Below are 15,154 nucleotides of genomic sequence, written 5' to 3'. Positions count from 1 at the left end.
GCTCATGGGGTCACGGGGGAAACCGGGCACCCACAACAGGGAAGACGAATGAGCGACCAGGTGGTCACTAAAGGAAGTGCCACACAGAAATTGCTGCAATTACTTCTGTAAGAAAAGTTAGGTTACATTAATGAAGTTTGGATGGGGGGACATGTGTATGTAAGAAGCCTGTTTTGATTTTACTTTTTTAAAGATGTGAATTCCTTGATGCTTGAAACTTTGGTATCCAGTCAAAATGTCGAAAACATTTGATCGAATGACAAAAATGTCAAAAAAATGATGTCTGAAATTTTTTTTTCCAATGCTTTCTTTTTTTATTTACATGTTTTTATTTTTGGTTCCGCAAGTAAAAAACAATGGTTAAAACAGAAAAAAAATGTAAAAAGGTGGGTTGGGAACCCCCCCCATTTAGAACAAAAAACAAACAAAAAAAAGACATTCACATTTTTTTTTTTCGACATTATGACTTTCGACCAAATATTATTCCAAATAGTGACAGCAAACCTGAAACTTTTCAAAATTCTCTACCCAATCCATGGGAATTACAGAAAGTCAAGATTTGCTGTGGCTTTTGCTGCAGGCTGCTTTGTCTCTTTTTGTTGGTAGGTGCACGTTGCATTAATTTAAGCGTAACTGTGCATATTGCGCATGCGTTGGCATCTTTTTCTATGCCAGGTTTCTGCATCCTGTGGCACAGGACTAGGAGCAGGGCGGTAGCAGGACGGCCGGAGCACACCAACACCAAGCACGAGCAGCTTGTATTGCCATGTCCAAAAACTCTGGAACCTCGAGATGACCGTAACTGCAGACAAGCCAAGGTAAGTGTAAATGCTTGCATTCATAGTAATTTGGTAATATGGGCCTATACACACTGATATTAATGCTATATAAGGTGAGCTACACTTATATGAAATGTATATCGGTGCCCGTAAGCCCTCGCGTCACTGGAGCACGATACAAATTCATATGATACGTAACCATAGTTTTCTTACTGTACTGAGAAACAATGCTATGAGATACCACTTCCTGTTTTGAGGTCATGTGCCATTGCCTCTGGGATATCATTTGGGGGGCAGGGTCAAATGAGATGTCACCAGAGGTCAAGGGTCATGATATGTCACTTCTGCTACCCCTGACTTTTTGTTGAAATGACGTTTTTTAAAATATTTATTTAAGTGGTTTTGGTTTCTAATCGTGGATCGGGGATTCAAACCTCTGTTGCTCTGCGTGGTCTTGCTTTCAAGACCAGCACGTTGCCCCTGTGCTGTCCTCTGTACACTGACCACATCCACCTTTGTGTGAGCTTTTGGCAGGAGGTTGGGCACACACACTATGCACAGAGCCCTCTCCTTAAAATAAAGTACGTTTACATTATTCACACTACCCAGGGAGCACCAGTTTGCAAATTGCAAAACTCTCAGCCTCTGGTATCCTCCAAGACCGGTAACCGCCCTGAGTGCTGGAGCAGGCACCTGCTTCTCAGGCCTACCTACCGGCTCTGTAAACCCCTGAATGTAGGGATTATCATAATAATGATGCCAAACCATCTTGATGCAAATGAAGCTAGATTGGGCCAGATGTGGTAATTTACAATGTTTAGGTGACGCTACATCATATTTATGGAATTTGCACATAATTTTCGTTATTCTAAGTATCGTCCTGCATATGCTCTTCACAATAGTAAGGGTCTAGAGGAGGAGGCAAAAGACTGACCACAATTCCCACCAATAAATTAAACACATGCATCTATTATGAATACCCAGGCACTACCCGCACGGCCGACATGTCCAACAATCATTTTGAGTGTGGGGGTAACACTAAAAACGGGTGGTATTTTAAATACCTCCTATTTATAAAATATGCCCTAACTATGAGTTGTTCTCTGAAAGATTTCTGTTTTGGGACCGTTCCCTCTATAGTTCTTTGTTCCCCCAAACATTTTGCTTTTGTTTTTGAACCTATCCTGATTTTTGCAGGAAAGTGAAGCCTTCAGCTCCACTCCCCTGGCCTTTTGCTCATTTTGTCATGGGGGAACTGATCAGTTCTTCAGTCTATCAGTACTGGGGAACTGATCAGTCCTTCAGTCTATCAGTACTGAGAAACTGATCAGTCCTTCAGTCTATCAGTACTGGGGAACTGAACAGTCCTTCAGTCTATCAGTACTGAGAAACTGATCAGTCCTTCAGTCTATCAGTACTGGGGAATTGATCAGTCCTTCAGTCTATCAGTACTGGGGAACTGATCAGTCCTTCAGCCTATCAGTTCTGGGAACTAGGTTTCCCTTTCGTCTTTTTACTTTTTAGCTGTTTGGGCAACTTTTTAACATTGCACACAGCATCTTACCATGCAGTTCAAGGAGGATATTCTTGCATCCCCTGCGCTTTGTACAAATGGAAGTCTGGGTTACTTTTATATGTGTCTAAAGACAATCTGTGGCAGCAGTTGCATTTTCACTATTTTTGCAACCTTTTTACCGTGCACGTTCACGTTTACCGCATATGGCTACTGGACGTGTCTAGTGCCCTGCAATGCCCGTGCCATGAGATGTTCACGTGCTTCTTTGGCCATATTGTGGTTTGGCCTTCTTCCTGCCTTGCCAAGTCTGAGAATTCCTTATATGGTTATGCATTTGCACGGCAAAGCTGCTGCTTTCGCGGACTACTGCATGCCTTTTGTGTGTTAGCCTGTGATGTGGGTGGGACTGTCTGGTCCCATTGCACATCTGCGGGCGGCACCAGAGAGTCTGGGTGTGGGGCACGAGTGAAACCCACAGTGCTCCCTGATTGGACCACTTCTGGCTGTGTGAATGGTGCAGATCCTTTCCATTGGTCGGCTGGGGCTTACCTCCTACCTGGATTTTGGATAAGAAGATGACTCCTGCTGCCATCTCATCAGATAAGCATTGTACCCAAATACCCTGTGTAGACGAGCAGCCAACTGAATATCCATGGACGATTCCCGAAGAGGCCCGGCTTCATAAAGCTCAGCTGGACTACCTGATCTGCTAAGGCCCCCTATGGTGCTTCACCCCTTGGATTGTAGTCAAGTATCCCGTGTAGACGAGCTGCCAATTGAAGATCCGTGAACGACTCCCGAAGAGGCCTGGCATCCCTTCCTACGTTTGGCCTGATGAAGCCCTGCTGGATGACCTGGTCTGCTAAGGCTCTCTACGGTGCTTCAACCCTTGGACTGCTGGGACCCAGGATCCAGCCACCTTGAGCCTTCAGAAGTGTCCCTGCAACACCCAGTGGCCTGACCAGTTTTACCGTGGGCTACCTCACCAGAATTGTTGCCATTGTGCAATTCCATCTGGATCTTTGGTAGTTGACATCCCGTTCCACAAGTCGCCTTCCCGTCGAGTTTCAACTCCCCAGTTTAAAGGGAGCCTGCTCTGGAAGGTCTTCTTCAACCGCGACTGGAGAGATGCCTGCCATCACTGCTGTGTGATAACCGCTGGTGGAAGTCACTTCCCTGTGTGCTGTGAGGTGTCCAGAAGAGTACTGCAGTGGTGAATCCTGCTCGCTTTCTTGGCCAGGAGCTGCATCCACTAACCAGAGAAATCCTTGGATCCGCAACCCGTAGACACCCTGCACCGGAACAAACGACTCCCAGTCGACCCACCAAATTTCCTTGTAACATCGGATTCAGGGGGTGAACACTCACAAAGCATTCAGTCTCTCGTGTCTTCCCTACAATAAACATTAGAATACACTTTGTTTATTCCATTCCATCACTTTCAGATCGTCAGATTTAAAAGCTGGCAACTGAAAGATAGGAACATCATTTTACCTACCTGTAATATTGTTGACTATCTTCTGGAACATTTCACCACCACAAGAACTCTTTGTACACCAGCCCTTTCGCCTAAGAAGCTTTGGGACTTTTGGGCACAAGATCCCATACATTATAGGGAATTTATTTAAAAATGGAGGGTTTCATTCTACTGCATCACTGCTTACTTTCATTTTGCCTTCTCAGTTATTTTATGCTTTTATAAGAACCTGAAGGTGACTGTTTATATGCTTTTAAATGAGTGTTGCAGGATATTGTTTTTTGTATTTCCTGGTGTGTGTTTATGGGCCTGAATACATATAGTATTTGTGTACTTAGCTGTCTAAAGTGAATTATTGTGTGCTTCACTCTGTGGACTCATTGTGGACCCCTGACCACACTGACACTTTCCTGAGATTAGCCTTCACTGCTCTCCATTGCTACCTTGATTGGACTTTGGCTAACCTCTCGGCGTTACCCTGTTCCTCCGGCACCTGGAAACACCATTTGCTGTAAAGGCACCTTTCAAATATACACTGAATAAATAAATAAACTATCTAACAAAGGTGGCTTCATAGCAACAGTCCACCAATCCTTCTTAACAGTCTCCCATGCAATATTTTCTGGATGCTACATTGAAAGTGCCTTGTGGGGTAAATAACTAATCTCTACCCCTTCGGGCAGTATTTTCCATGTACCCCATGCTGTATATATTTCATGCAAAAACCCAAGTAAGTAAGAATCTAATCGGATATTACTGTGCTACTTATTCCTGCCGTAAGGCGCTTCAGTGTCTGAACTGAGTGGACACACTGAACAAGAAACTTCAGTACTCACAACTGCAGGTTACTAGCCTCAACTAACCCAACTAAGTAAGAATCTAATAGGATATTACTGTGCTACTTATTCCTGCTGTAGCGCATCAGTGTCAGAACTGATGTGATGTACTCAGCAAGAACCTTCAATACTTGTAACTACAGGTTACTAGCCTCAACTAACCCAAGTAAGTAAGAATGTAAAAGGATATTACTGTGCTACTTATTCCTGCCATACAGCGCTTCAGTTTTTGAACTGATTGGACGCACTCAACAAGAACCCTCATTACTCATAACTGCAGGTTACTAGCCTCATCTTACCCAACTAAGTAGGAATCTAATAGGATATTACTGTGCTACTTATTCCTGCCGTACAATGCTTCGGTGTCTAAAGTGAGTAGACACACTCAACACTAACCTTCATTACTGGTAACTACAGGCAACTATCCTCTTTGTTTCCTGCTGCTACTCTTTTAATATGTGTTAATGTGTGGTAAGGCCCCCATGCAGTGCTTCTCTGGGATACTGGAGAGATTGGAAGAATGTTATAAAGATGAAAAGAGGACACAGCTTGGGGAGTACTCTTAGGCCAAAGCAGCCAGCCACTGTGGATATTATTGTTTTTAGCACCATGGGGCTAAGCTCCACAGTGTGCCTGAATACTCGAGAAAAGACATTGGTAAAATGGGAAAGTAATAATGTGGGATGAGTCTCACAGACGAGTCTCACCTCTTACATTGGTGAATACAAGTGAGAAAGGGAGGGAAGACCCCACATACTTACTCTGTGTTCCCATGCCTTGCGATCGTGGAAGTGGAAGTAAACTGCGATGTAGGCGGCGAAGCAGACGGTGAGGTAGGTGGCAACCTGGCAGGCGTGTCGGCTGGAATAGACAAGGTAGTCTTCATTGTTACGGTAGAAGTTACAGTAGATGGCCAGAATGTACTAGAAGCTGAGGATCGATACAAAACAGGTTATTTTAGTCCCATCCTAAAATCTCTCACTTAGAACAGTAGTCTGTTTTGGTGATCTTTACATGATAGACATCATCTCACATGTTCACAATTCCCTGGCAGCATCACAGGCCCAACCACATTTTCATCTCAGCTGCTACCGTTTGCATGCACTACTACAACCACTTTGTGTCCTCCTTGCTTATTGTGCTGTCCTCATGCATTGTCCCCCACCCCTCCCACTGCTTCTTGCATGCTGCCCCCCATGATGGAACACTTACCCACCTGCATCACTTGTCATCATGCTCCTGACCCCCAAACCTCTCACCCTGGTCTCTACCCTCAGATCCACTCCTGACTTTCCGCTACTGACTCCTTTTATCTGTTGCCCTCCAGGTCCACATGCTTCCTTCTGCGCTTGTTGGGCTCATTACTTAGATTTGTGTTCCCGCCATGCCCTCTCCTCCTTCCTCTCCATTCCTGATTCTTTCAGCCTCCCTCACGCTCTGATTAATCCTTGCACCCACTAAGACTTAATTTTTCATCCACCCTGGGGAGCTCTACAGTTTCTTTCCTTCCCCTTCCTAAGGCTGGCAAGTACTTTCCCTCTCTCTGCTCCCCTCTCCCTTCTTCTCCACTCCTTCTTCACTGTTACTTCTGATCCTCACCCATCTCTCTCTTTCTTTTCTTCTTCTCTTCTCCCAACATTTCCTTCTATTCACTCTTTCTGCTCTCATCAACACTTGACTGATTTGATGTCTACGGCTTCACTATTTCTTTGAGTATTGACTCTTCTGCACTTCTTATTTCTTTCTCCCATCTTGAAAATACTCTTTGCCCTGTTGACCCCTTCCCTAAAATCTGTTTGTACTGCAGAACATCCTACTGATGTGTTCCCTCTCTCCTCCCGCTCGCTGTTCTTCCTACGGTCGCCATCTTTTCCTCACCGAAACCTGTGCTGCTACAAACTGCTCAATATGGCATCCCCGCATCCTCTGTCATCTTTCCCTGTTCTCAACTCCCTGTGATCCAGGTCCTAGAACCAGCTCCCGCTTCAAAATCTCCATAACCAGATCCAGCTCATTTGATACTCTACCCCATTCAGCGGAAGGCCTTCATGTTCTGGAAGTTACTGCCTCCTAACGCCCTCAAAGCAGCACTAGAACATGAAAATACCTCCACAAGAAGAGCCACTCATAAAGCCCCCACTAAACTGCAGCTATGGCCATGTCTTGGACTGTCAGACTTGCCATCAGGCTGTGTAGATGTCCACTTTTATATGTAACCATCATAGTGTGCATCGCTTGCTGAGCATTAACTTGCTTCCCCTTGGCATTCCTCTTGGGAGATTATGACCACGCACACTTACAAATGAACGTTTGTACAACACTTTTATTTGACTCAATTTGTTTGAAATCTTAATAGTCCGGGCACTATTTTAAAGCTGATGTTTGTTCAACGAGGAAAATCAAGGAGAGAATCAAAGAACATTAATAAACATCAGAAACCAATAACCAGAAATCACCAGTGGCAAGACATTTAGTTGAAAGCAAACACTGTGTAGCACAACTAAAATGTGTGATTCTAGAGAATGTCAAGTCCCCACCGAGAGGAGGGAATTCCAACATGCTCCTAGCCAAGAGAGAAATGTTTTGGATCCACAAGTTGGACTCAATGGCCCCCATTGGAATGAATGAAGGGGTTCTCCCTTAGACCATTTCTTTTACTGGATATAACATTCTCCACTGCTTCTATATCCCAAATGGAAAACATTTCTCATTGCATAAACAACAAAGAATAAGAGAGATGGTCAGGCAGCAAAGTCACTGCACTAATACCATCTGCACACTGCTACAATAAGTCACTAGAATACCCAGTTCTTTTTGTAATTTGATGGAGTCAACTTTGGTCTCTTACTATTGTCATCTATAAAGTTAGGTTTCGAAACAACACGACAAAGAGATTGTACTCGCCAATTTCTTTATCGACTGCATGTCATTATACAACACCTACCTGTTGAAAAATATGTATTATCTATGCATGACCATATTGTAAAGTCAGCTTGTGAAATAACATGATGCGAATATGTAAGTACTGAAAGCATATGTTCCAAAGCACTATGCATCTAAAGATTGAGCAAAGGGCATCATGTCATATGTTCCAAAGCACTATGCATCTAAAGATTGAGCAAAGGGCATCATGTCATATGTTCCAAAGCACTATGCATCTAAAGATTGAGCAAAGGGCATCATGTCATATGTTCCAAAGCACTATGCCTCTAAAGATTGAGCAAAGGGCATCATGTCATATGTGTATATTGAAAGACTTGTATAACCTTGTATAACCTATGCCCTAGCAGATTCTGTTGCCAGTGTGATTCTATTGCACTGATGACCTGAAACCCATAGCATCATACACGGTACAGGATAGGTTTTGAAATATAAACCTGTACTGGCCGCTGAATAGAAGAGTAATCAAGAGTAGATCCCTGTAAACAAACACATAGTAGTCTATGCACAATTGGCTATCCAAGGACACAGAATAGGTTTAGACAGAAAACATCTGTATTCATACAACAAATGCAGTCTGTAAAAGACTACTGTTTATATGACTCAAAGTAGGTAATGTGTGATTGTCCATTTATGTACATTCACACAAGGTCAGATGTGGCAACACATACAGGCACTGCACTGTAAGTAAACAATGATTCATAGAAATGAGGGCTGTGCTCCTCGCCGACGTCCTGCACGTCATTTATGTTCGGCCATTTTGTCGTACATAGCGTTTCTGCCACATGGAGTTGAACGAACGCGATCAACCGCCGGTAAGTGGCGCCCGTCTAAATGTAACTGCATGCACAAGTTTAGAAACTTTAACATAAGTTATTCAGACCCAGTTACCATAATTACTTTATATCTAGCACTTAATTGCCTGGAGCCACGACAAGGCAGCGAACCACCACAGCCGCCATGGCACGAGCAGTGAAACGTGCTGCGGTCTCCAGAAAAGACAAGATGGCCAATATATCCCGGCCATTGGGGTCGCTCTCCGAGATGGTGAAGTAGAAGGTGAGGAAGAACGATGAGCCCCAGTCGACACAGTGAGTCCCTCAAGAAGAGAGATGATTTGCCCCTCCTCTGAGTCTGCAAATAATGCCACAAGCAGACACAAAGGACATAATGTAAGCGCTGGATGTTCTTCACGAGCCGGCCCGCAGCGTACAGTAGCTCTACCTGCTCCAGGAGCCACACCAAAGCCCGCAACAATGATCCCTGACTTCTATCTGGTGTCTGGAGATGCTCTGAAAGAAGCTGCAAATGATCTTTGCACATAAACTGGCCCATGATCTCACCTCAACGAACCCTTGCATTGGCTCAAAGCCCATAGAATCCGTGCTAAGGCCGCTGATTACGCCCAACGCGGGCAACTTACCTGACTTTATTGAGTGCGAGCAAGATCTCCCCTCGTCGGGTAACCAGAACATCTCCAGTGACTCACCAACCATGCACACTGATGTGCCGAACAAATGGGCCATGGTGGGGTCTGGCACTCTAGAGAACATCACATGCCTGGAGCCCAATCCACGCTGCCTCGGATCCCCATGCGGGCGTTGCTGATACTAGCGTGACGCATTCACCCACTAGACAATCAATCCCAGCTCGCTTTAGGAATGAGCCCTCCTATCAGGCTGGCAATCCCATGGTGGATCAGAGCACGGATCTACGTGAAATGGACGACAGTACTCCTTCAGCGGTCATGCTTAATATACTCGAAACCCTTATCTCCCAAATAACCTATAAATGCGAGGAGATGGTAGGAAATCTGCGCAATTTATCTGTGAATATTGACAAGCGTCACGTGGGCTGAAAGCCAAAGACACTGAGACATTGAGCACCGTTTCCTGCTATGTCGAGTCTATGAATGAAAGGGTGAACGTTGTGTCTAATTCCTTTGGAGGATATGTACAAAGGAATAATACGCAATCAACCCTAGTGCCAAGAGCCACTGACCCCAATTCGTATGCCTGGTTCTTGCGACCCAAAAACTACCTGTAAAGCAGGCAGTCATGTATGAAGACTTAACTGGGAAGAAGAAAAGGAAGAACCAACCATCAAGGCCCTGCCCCGCCCTAGCTCTGGCAAAACCAGACCCACTAAAATCCGGGGGAAAGAGAACGGCTCGTGTTTGTCAAGCTGCGGAGCCATTGTATCCGCGCAAAAAACTAAAACAGCGTATATGCCGGGTGAAAATACCCAGTAAAGCTGCCTACTGAAGCGCCACAAAGAGCAGAAAATCACTGTCCTGAATGCCAATTGAAATCTATGGAAGGGGTGAAGGATTGCGCTACCAATAACCTTGCGAATATGGAGCACCCTGAGGAACTTTCCGACTATTCAGAAGAGCTGTTCTCTAACCCAGCAGCCATCGTAGCAATGAAAAAAATTCAAGCAACTGGCACAGGACCTGGCATGATGAATGCCAAGACCCAGGCATCTTTGGGTGAGCCACTTGGAGACTTCCCCACCAAGCTCAGGTGTCTACCCTCGCCTGTGACTGTCAAGGCACTTCAAACACGAAGCATCTTTTGTGATGGTAGCAGATTTCACATCAATCGATCAGGGTCCTTGGACCTAATACTCACTATTCTATCGCTAAGATTCATTAGAAGCAGAGATTCAGTAGAAGCTGAGATTCATTAGAAGCAGAGATTCATTAGAAGCAGAGATTCATTAGAAGCTGAGATTCATTAGAAGCTGAGATTCAGTAGAAGCAGAGATTCAGTAGAAGCAGAGATTCATTAGAAGCAGAGATTCATTAGAAGCTGAGATTCATTAGAAGCTGAGATTCATTAGAAGCAGAGATTCATTAGAAGCTGAGATTCATTAGAAGCTGAGATTCATTAGAAGCAGAGATTCATTAGAAGCTGAGATTCATTAGAAGCAGAGATTCATTAGAAGCTGAGATTCAGTAGAAGCTGAGATTCATTAGAAGCAGTGATTCATTAGAAGCTGAGATTCATTAGAAGCTGAGATTCATTAGAAGCAGAGATTCATTAGAAGCAGAGATTCATTAGAAGCAGAGATTCATTAGAAGCTGAGATTCATTAGAAGCAGAGATTCATTAGAAGCAGAGATTCATTAGAAGCAGAGATTCATTAGAAGCTGAGATTCATTAGAAGCTGAGATTCATTAGAAGCAGAGATTCATTAGAAGCTGAGATTCATTAGAAGCAGAGATTCATTAGAAGCAGAGATTCATTAGAAGCTGAGATTCATTAGAAGCAGAGATTCATTAGAAGCAGAGATTCATTAGAAGCAGAGATTCATTAGAAGCTGAGATTCATTAGAAGCAGAGATTCATTAGAAGCAGAGATTCATTAGAAGCAGAGATTCATTAGAAGCTGTGACATACGCCTAGTGGACATGCTTGAAAATGTGAACCAAGCCCCTTCTGTTGTGCTCTTCTTTGCTGAAAGTACCCTTCCGATATCTTGGCGCATACTGCTTCGATGCTCAAGCTGGATTGTGAATGTATCTCTGTTGAGCTGAATGACGACGGTAAGAGGGGACATAGGGGCAGCACACCAAGGGTTGGCAGACTTGGTCCCCACACTGTTGAGTCATTAGATCAGCCTATACGCTTAGGTCCTTCTTGCACTCAAGACCCCGCTACTGCTATCCAGCGTTCTGGCAGTCTGGTCCATGCAATGGCTGGGGTCAAGCAGGAAGAGGAATCCCACTGGGAGAGCCATGCTATTTCTCGCCCCAACCATGGGCTTTCCACGCCATTCCTATTATTGAGTTGGAATACTCGTGGGAATTCCCACTTGAGTGAAGGCGATGGCTTGCTAGAACACATTGATGAACTCTGGGTGATTGCTCTACAGGAGACTTGGCTGGTGAACTCACTTATCATCGATGGTTGGAATATTCTTACCCGCCCTGCGGTGCAGTGACCCAAAGGTCGCCCTAAGGGAGGCCTTGTGTTGGGCGTTAAGAAGAGCTTTTCCCTGGTGGAAATCTTGTGTAACCCTGAAAACATCCTTATCGGCAAGATAGGTATTCCTTCCGTATCCAGGCCAAATCCACAATGCGAGCTATACATTCTGAATATCTGTGTACCCCCGCCCCTATGAGAAGTCTCACTTGACCGTGGCCAAGGAAACGGCGGTCATACTTAGTGCAACGGACAAAGTCTTGGTATCTTGGTGTGGATTTCAATGCTAAGATCCCTGACTTCTCATCCTGTGAGGGACGGGTATGGAGATGTGTGGATTGTACTGCCCACTATAGACACATCTTGAAAGCCCAACGTTGTGGGGAAAAATGGCCGTCCTTACTATTCTCAGCAGGTTTTGATACGGTAAATGGCGCTGTACCCTCTGATAAACTGCCACACCACATGCGGATTGGAAATGGTGAAAGTAGCATGTTGGACTACTTATTTGTGGCCAATTCAGACACATTGATGACACGTGTATAACTGAACAACATGAGAGTGACCACTATCCCCTTATTGCCCGACTTCAGATACGGTACAACTTGAACCTTCCGCCTGTTTCGCATCTGGGCAACAGACATATTAATCCATCGCTTAATTGCATTCCTGGGACTGATCAATCTCTGAACAAAGCTATTCTTATGTCTCAAGACGTCCTCACCAGGTACTCCGATATGCATGACTCTGAGCTGTGCACCCTCAGTGCTGAGACAGGGTACTCATCTATCACACAATTTGAATCTGCCATAGGAAGCAATCAGAAATGCTCCACTGCCAAACCTCCTCCAACACATAGGGTTGCTATTGCTCTATATAAGAATCCTTCCCAAGGATATGACAAAGAAATCAGAGATAGGAAAAGGGCCTTACGAGAGCTGGACAAACTGCCACATGGTGCTAAAGTAAAGGCTGCCAAAAACAAATATTCCAATTGGCTGGAAAGGCACACGTGCCTGAAAGAGTGCTCTCGCTGGAAGGCACTTGTGCAGGCCTCCACCAGCAGAAACACTGTTGAATTCAGGTGAATAAATAATGGGTCAAAGGCCAAAATTAGAGATATTAATGCAGTCTCTGAAACTGCTTGGGTCCATCACATACATAGGTCTTTGGAGGCAATGTGACAGAGGCTCCGACAATGGGACAGATGCCATTAGTCTGGAGGCTTGGTGCCAACGACATCTTCCAGCTGATTAGTGCTGGTAAATCCTCTAGGACCCCGGGCCCGGACGGGATCTGTAGTGCGCTTATCAGGCTCGATCCTGCCACATGGTCACAGGCCCTTCTAAACTTTTCTATTGTATTGAGGTAACTCAAGACATTCCCTCCTCACGGCGGGATAGCATTTTGGTGCCGGTCTGGAAGAAGGGGAGCTATGAAGGCCACTGTAATTGCCGGCTCCTTGCTAGGCTGGATGCTCCAGCGAACATATTTTCTTGAGTGCTATTGATGGAGCTACAAACTTGGGTTGACTCGTGCAACATCATACCCTTCAACCGGTTCTATGTTCACTCATCCCCTGCTTTTTTGATGAAAATGTTTTGCCGAATAAATGAATCTAATTTAATTTGTATTATTTGGGGGGGGTCACACCCTCAAATCCCCCACCCCTATTATTTATACCATATACCCCCACCTTACCCCTTATATGGCCTTAACCCCCTCCATATTATTGGCTGATTTTTCCAGCAACAAAATGTACGTCAAAAAGAGCAGCGGAAAAAAAAAACGAGCGATAGATGAACGTCTTACTCCTTCAACCAAACAGGATTTGGGAAGGGCTACAGCACGACCACTCATTTTTTGGCCCTCATTACAACAATCCAACATGCATGGGAGATTTGAAAGATCCCGGTATATGTGGCCTATGTGGATTCGAGTACCGCATTTGACACCGTAGACCGTCTATGGAATAAGTTGTAAACTTGGGCCATCCCACCGGCTCTCCTGACGATGATCATTCTCCTTCACGACCAAACGTGGGCTAGGATTAGGCTGGACCAGCACGGCCATGCATCCACCTGATTCTTATATATAGAGGGTTGAAACAAGGGTGCATTTTATCCCCAATGCTTTTTAACCTTTTCTGATTTGGGATGTGCTCTTAACGATGCATCGATGATTGCGCCAAAACTTGGCTCCCCTGTTTTACAGTGGCTAGTCTACGTGGACGACCTTGTGGTCTTCAATCCTCTCTTAACAACTTGAAGAGGTATGCTGATTCAATTCTTTGGTAATTGACACCAACAAAACAAAGATCCTGGTCTTCAATCCTACTAGGAGAGCTTAGAGGGAGCTTAGAGGGGGTGCGCATTGAAGAGGTCTTTGTCTACAAATATCTGGGGATACATCTAGGTTGTAGGCCCAGAGGGAACGCACATTTAGATGTGAAAGCAATTACATCTCGAACACTATGTTACATTGGCGCATTTGCTAACAACTGTACCAGACCAAGATTAACTCAATCATCATGTATGGGGCTGCTCCTTTGGTTACTGGCCAACTTGGAGGAGGTGTGCAAACTAGAGCGTTCCATCTTAAAAAGACGATTGAGACTCTCACCGTGCTCCTCAATTGAAATGGAATACCTGGAATTTAACATCATGCCCACCATTCAAAAGATCCAATTGAGCTGCATTACAACATAATGGAAATTGGCTAACGCTCCTATCACTACCCTACAGGGACTGATATGCAATGTGCTGCAATCTAGATCTCTGTGGTGCCAGGTGCCACATTGTCAAGATAGCGGCCATTGCAAACAAATGGGCATTAAAGGCCCAGGAGGCACTCTGGGTGGCACATTTAGTTCCTATAAATCCCATATGAAACACATTCTAGCTAATGTTAGCCCGGAACAAGCAATTGTTAACCTGGCCACTCACACTCATGCTCTGGAATATGTACACTCTATTCAGGAAAGAGAGAAAGTGGCAAGAGACACTAAGTGTTTCATTGGGAATTCGTTGATCTGGACTATCTGAAATTAAAATGTAATTTGGTCAGCACCAAGGAAATTGTGAGGGCTAGGGCTCAGACACTAAGAGAACATAGGCAGTGACGATTGTGTGGCGCGGGCAAGCTGGAGACAGTGAAACATCAGCAGGTGCAATGCGATTCATTACAGACCTTAAGGCGACAGGCGCTTCAAGCTGCGGGTTTATATAGGAATATTTTAATGTAAGGTCTTTGGGATCTGTTCATGAGTGGAGAACTCAAAGCATCCATTATATATTTTACACTACTTTGGAGAAATACCTACACCATTTTTAATATTTTAACTTGATCAGGGTCTGGACTGGCTGATCTGGGACGGGCACCTCAGTCTAAAATTTTAGGCTTTTATCTTAGGGTCTTGATTTAATGTTATGATATTCTGATGAGCATTTTATTATGTACGTGCTAAGATGGATTTCTGAACTGTGTCCTGGAGGGGCAGAGGTTCAGAAGGCCAGCCTAGTTTCTTGGAACAGGGTAACCTCTGGACAAGCCAGACCAATCAAGGTAGCGATCGCGGCGGTCAAGACTAAGTCTCAAGAGGGGTGAGGGTGACGGAAAGACCTCAATGAGCACAAAAAGCAAGGACACTTACAAAAAGCTCCAGACAGGTGTTATATTT

The 15,154-nt window shown here is 44.7% G+C and overlaps 1 protein-coding gene across 2 annotated transcripts in view; it reads right to left on the bottom strand.

Moving 5' to 3' along the window:
- The window catches only part of LOC138511174 (CMRF35-like molecule 5), a 262,104-nt gene that overhangs the window by 88,057 nt on the left and 158,893 nt on the right, over positions 1 to 15,154 (bottom strand). Inside the window, exon 3 of one of the 2 annotated variants that reach the window (XM_069626681.1) lies at positions 5,370 to 5,538. In XM_069626681.1, the coding sequence (XP_069482782.1) occupies positions 5,370 to 5,538 (169 nt within the window). The remainder of the gene's footprint in view (positions 1 to 5,369; positions 5,539 to 15,154) is intronic. The other variant, XM_069626682.1, reaches the window with a different exon arrangement.

Source organism: Ambystoma mexicanum, chromosome 6p (genome assembly GCF_040938575.1).
Source record: "Ambystoma mexicanum isolate Mex_15411 chromosome 6p, UKY_AmexF1_1, whole genome shotgun sequence".
NCBI classification, from domain to species: domain Eukaryota; kingdom Metazoa; phylum Chordata; class Amphibia; order Caudata; family Ambystomatidae; genus Ambystoma; species Ambystoma mexicanum.
This window is presented reverse-complemented; position numbering and strand designations above follow the sequence as displayed.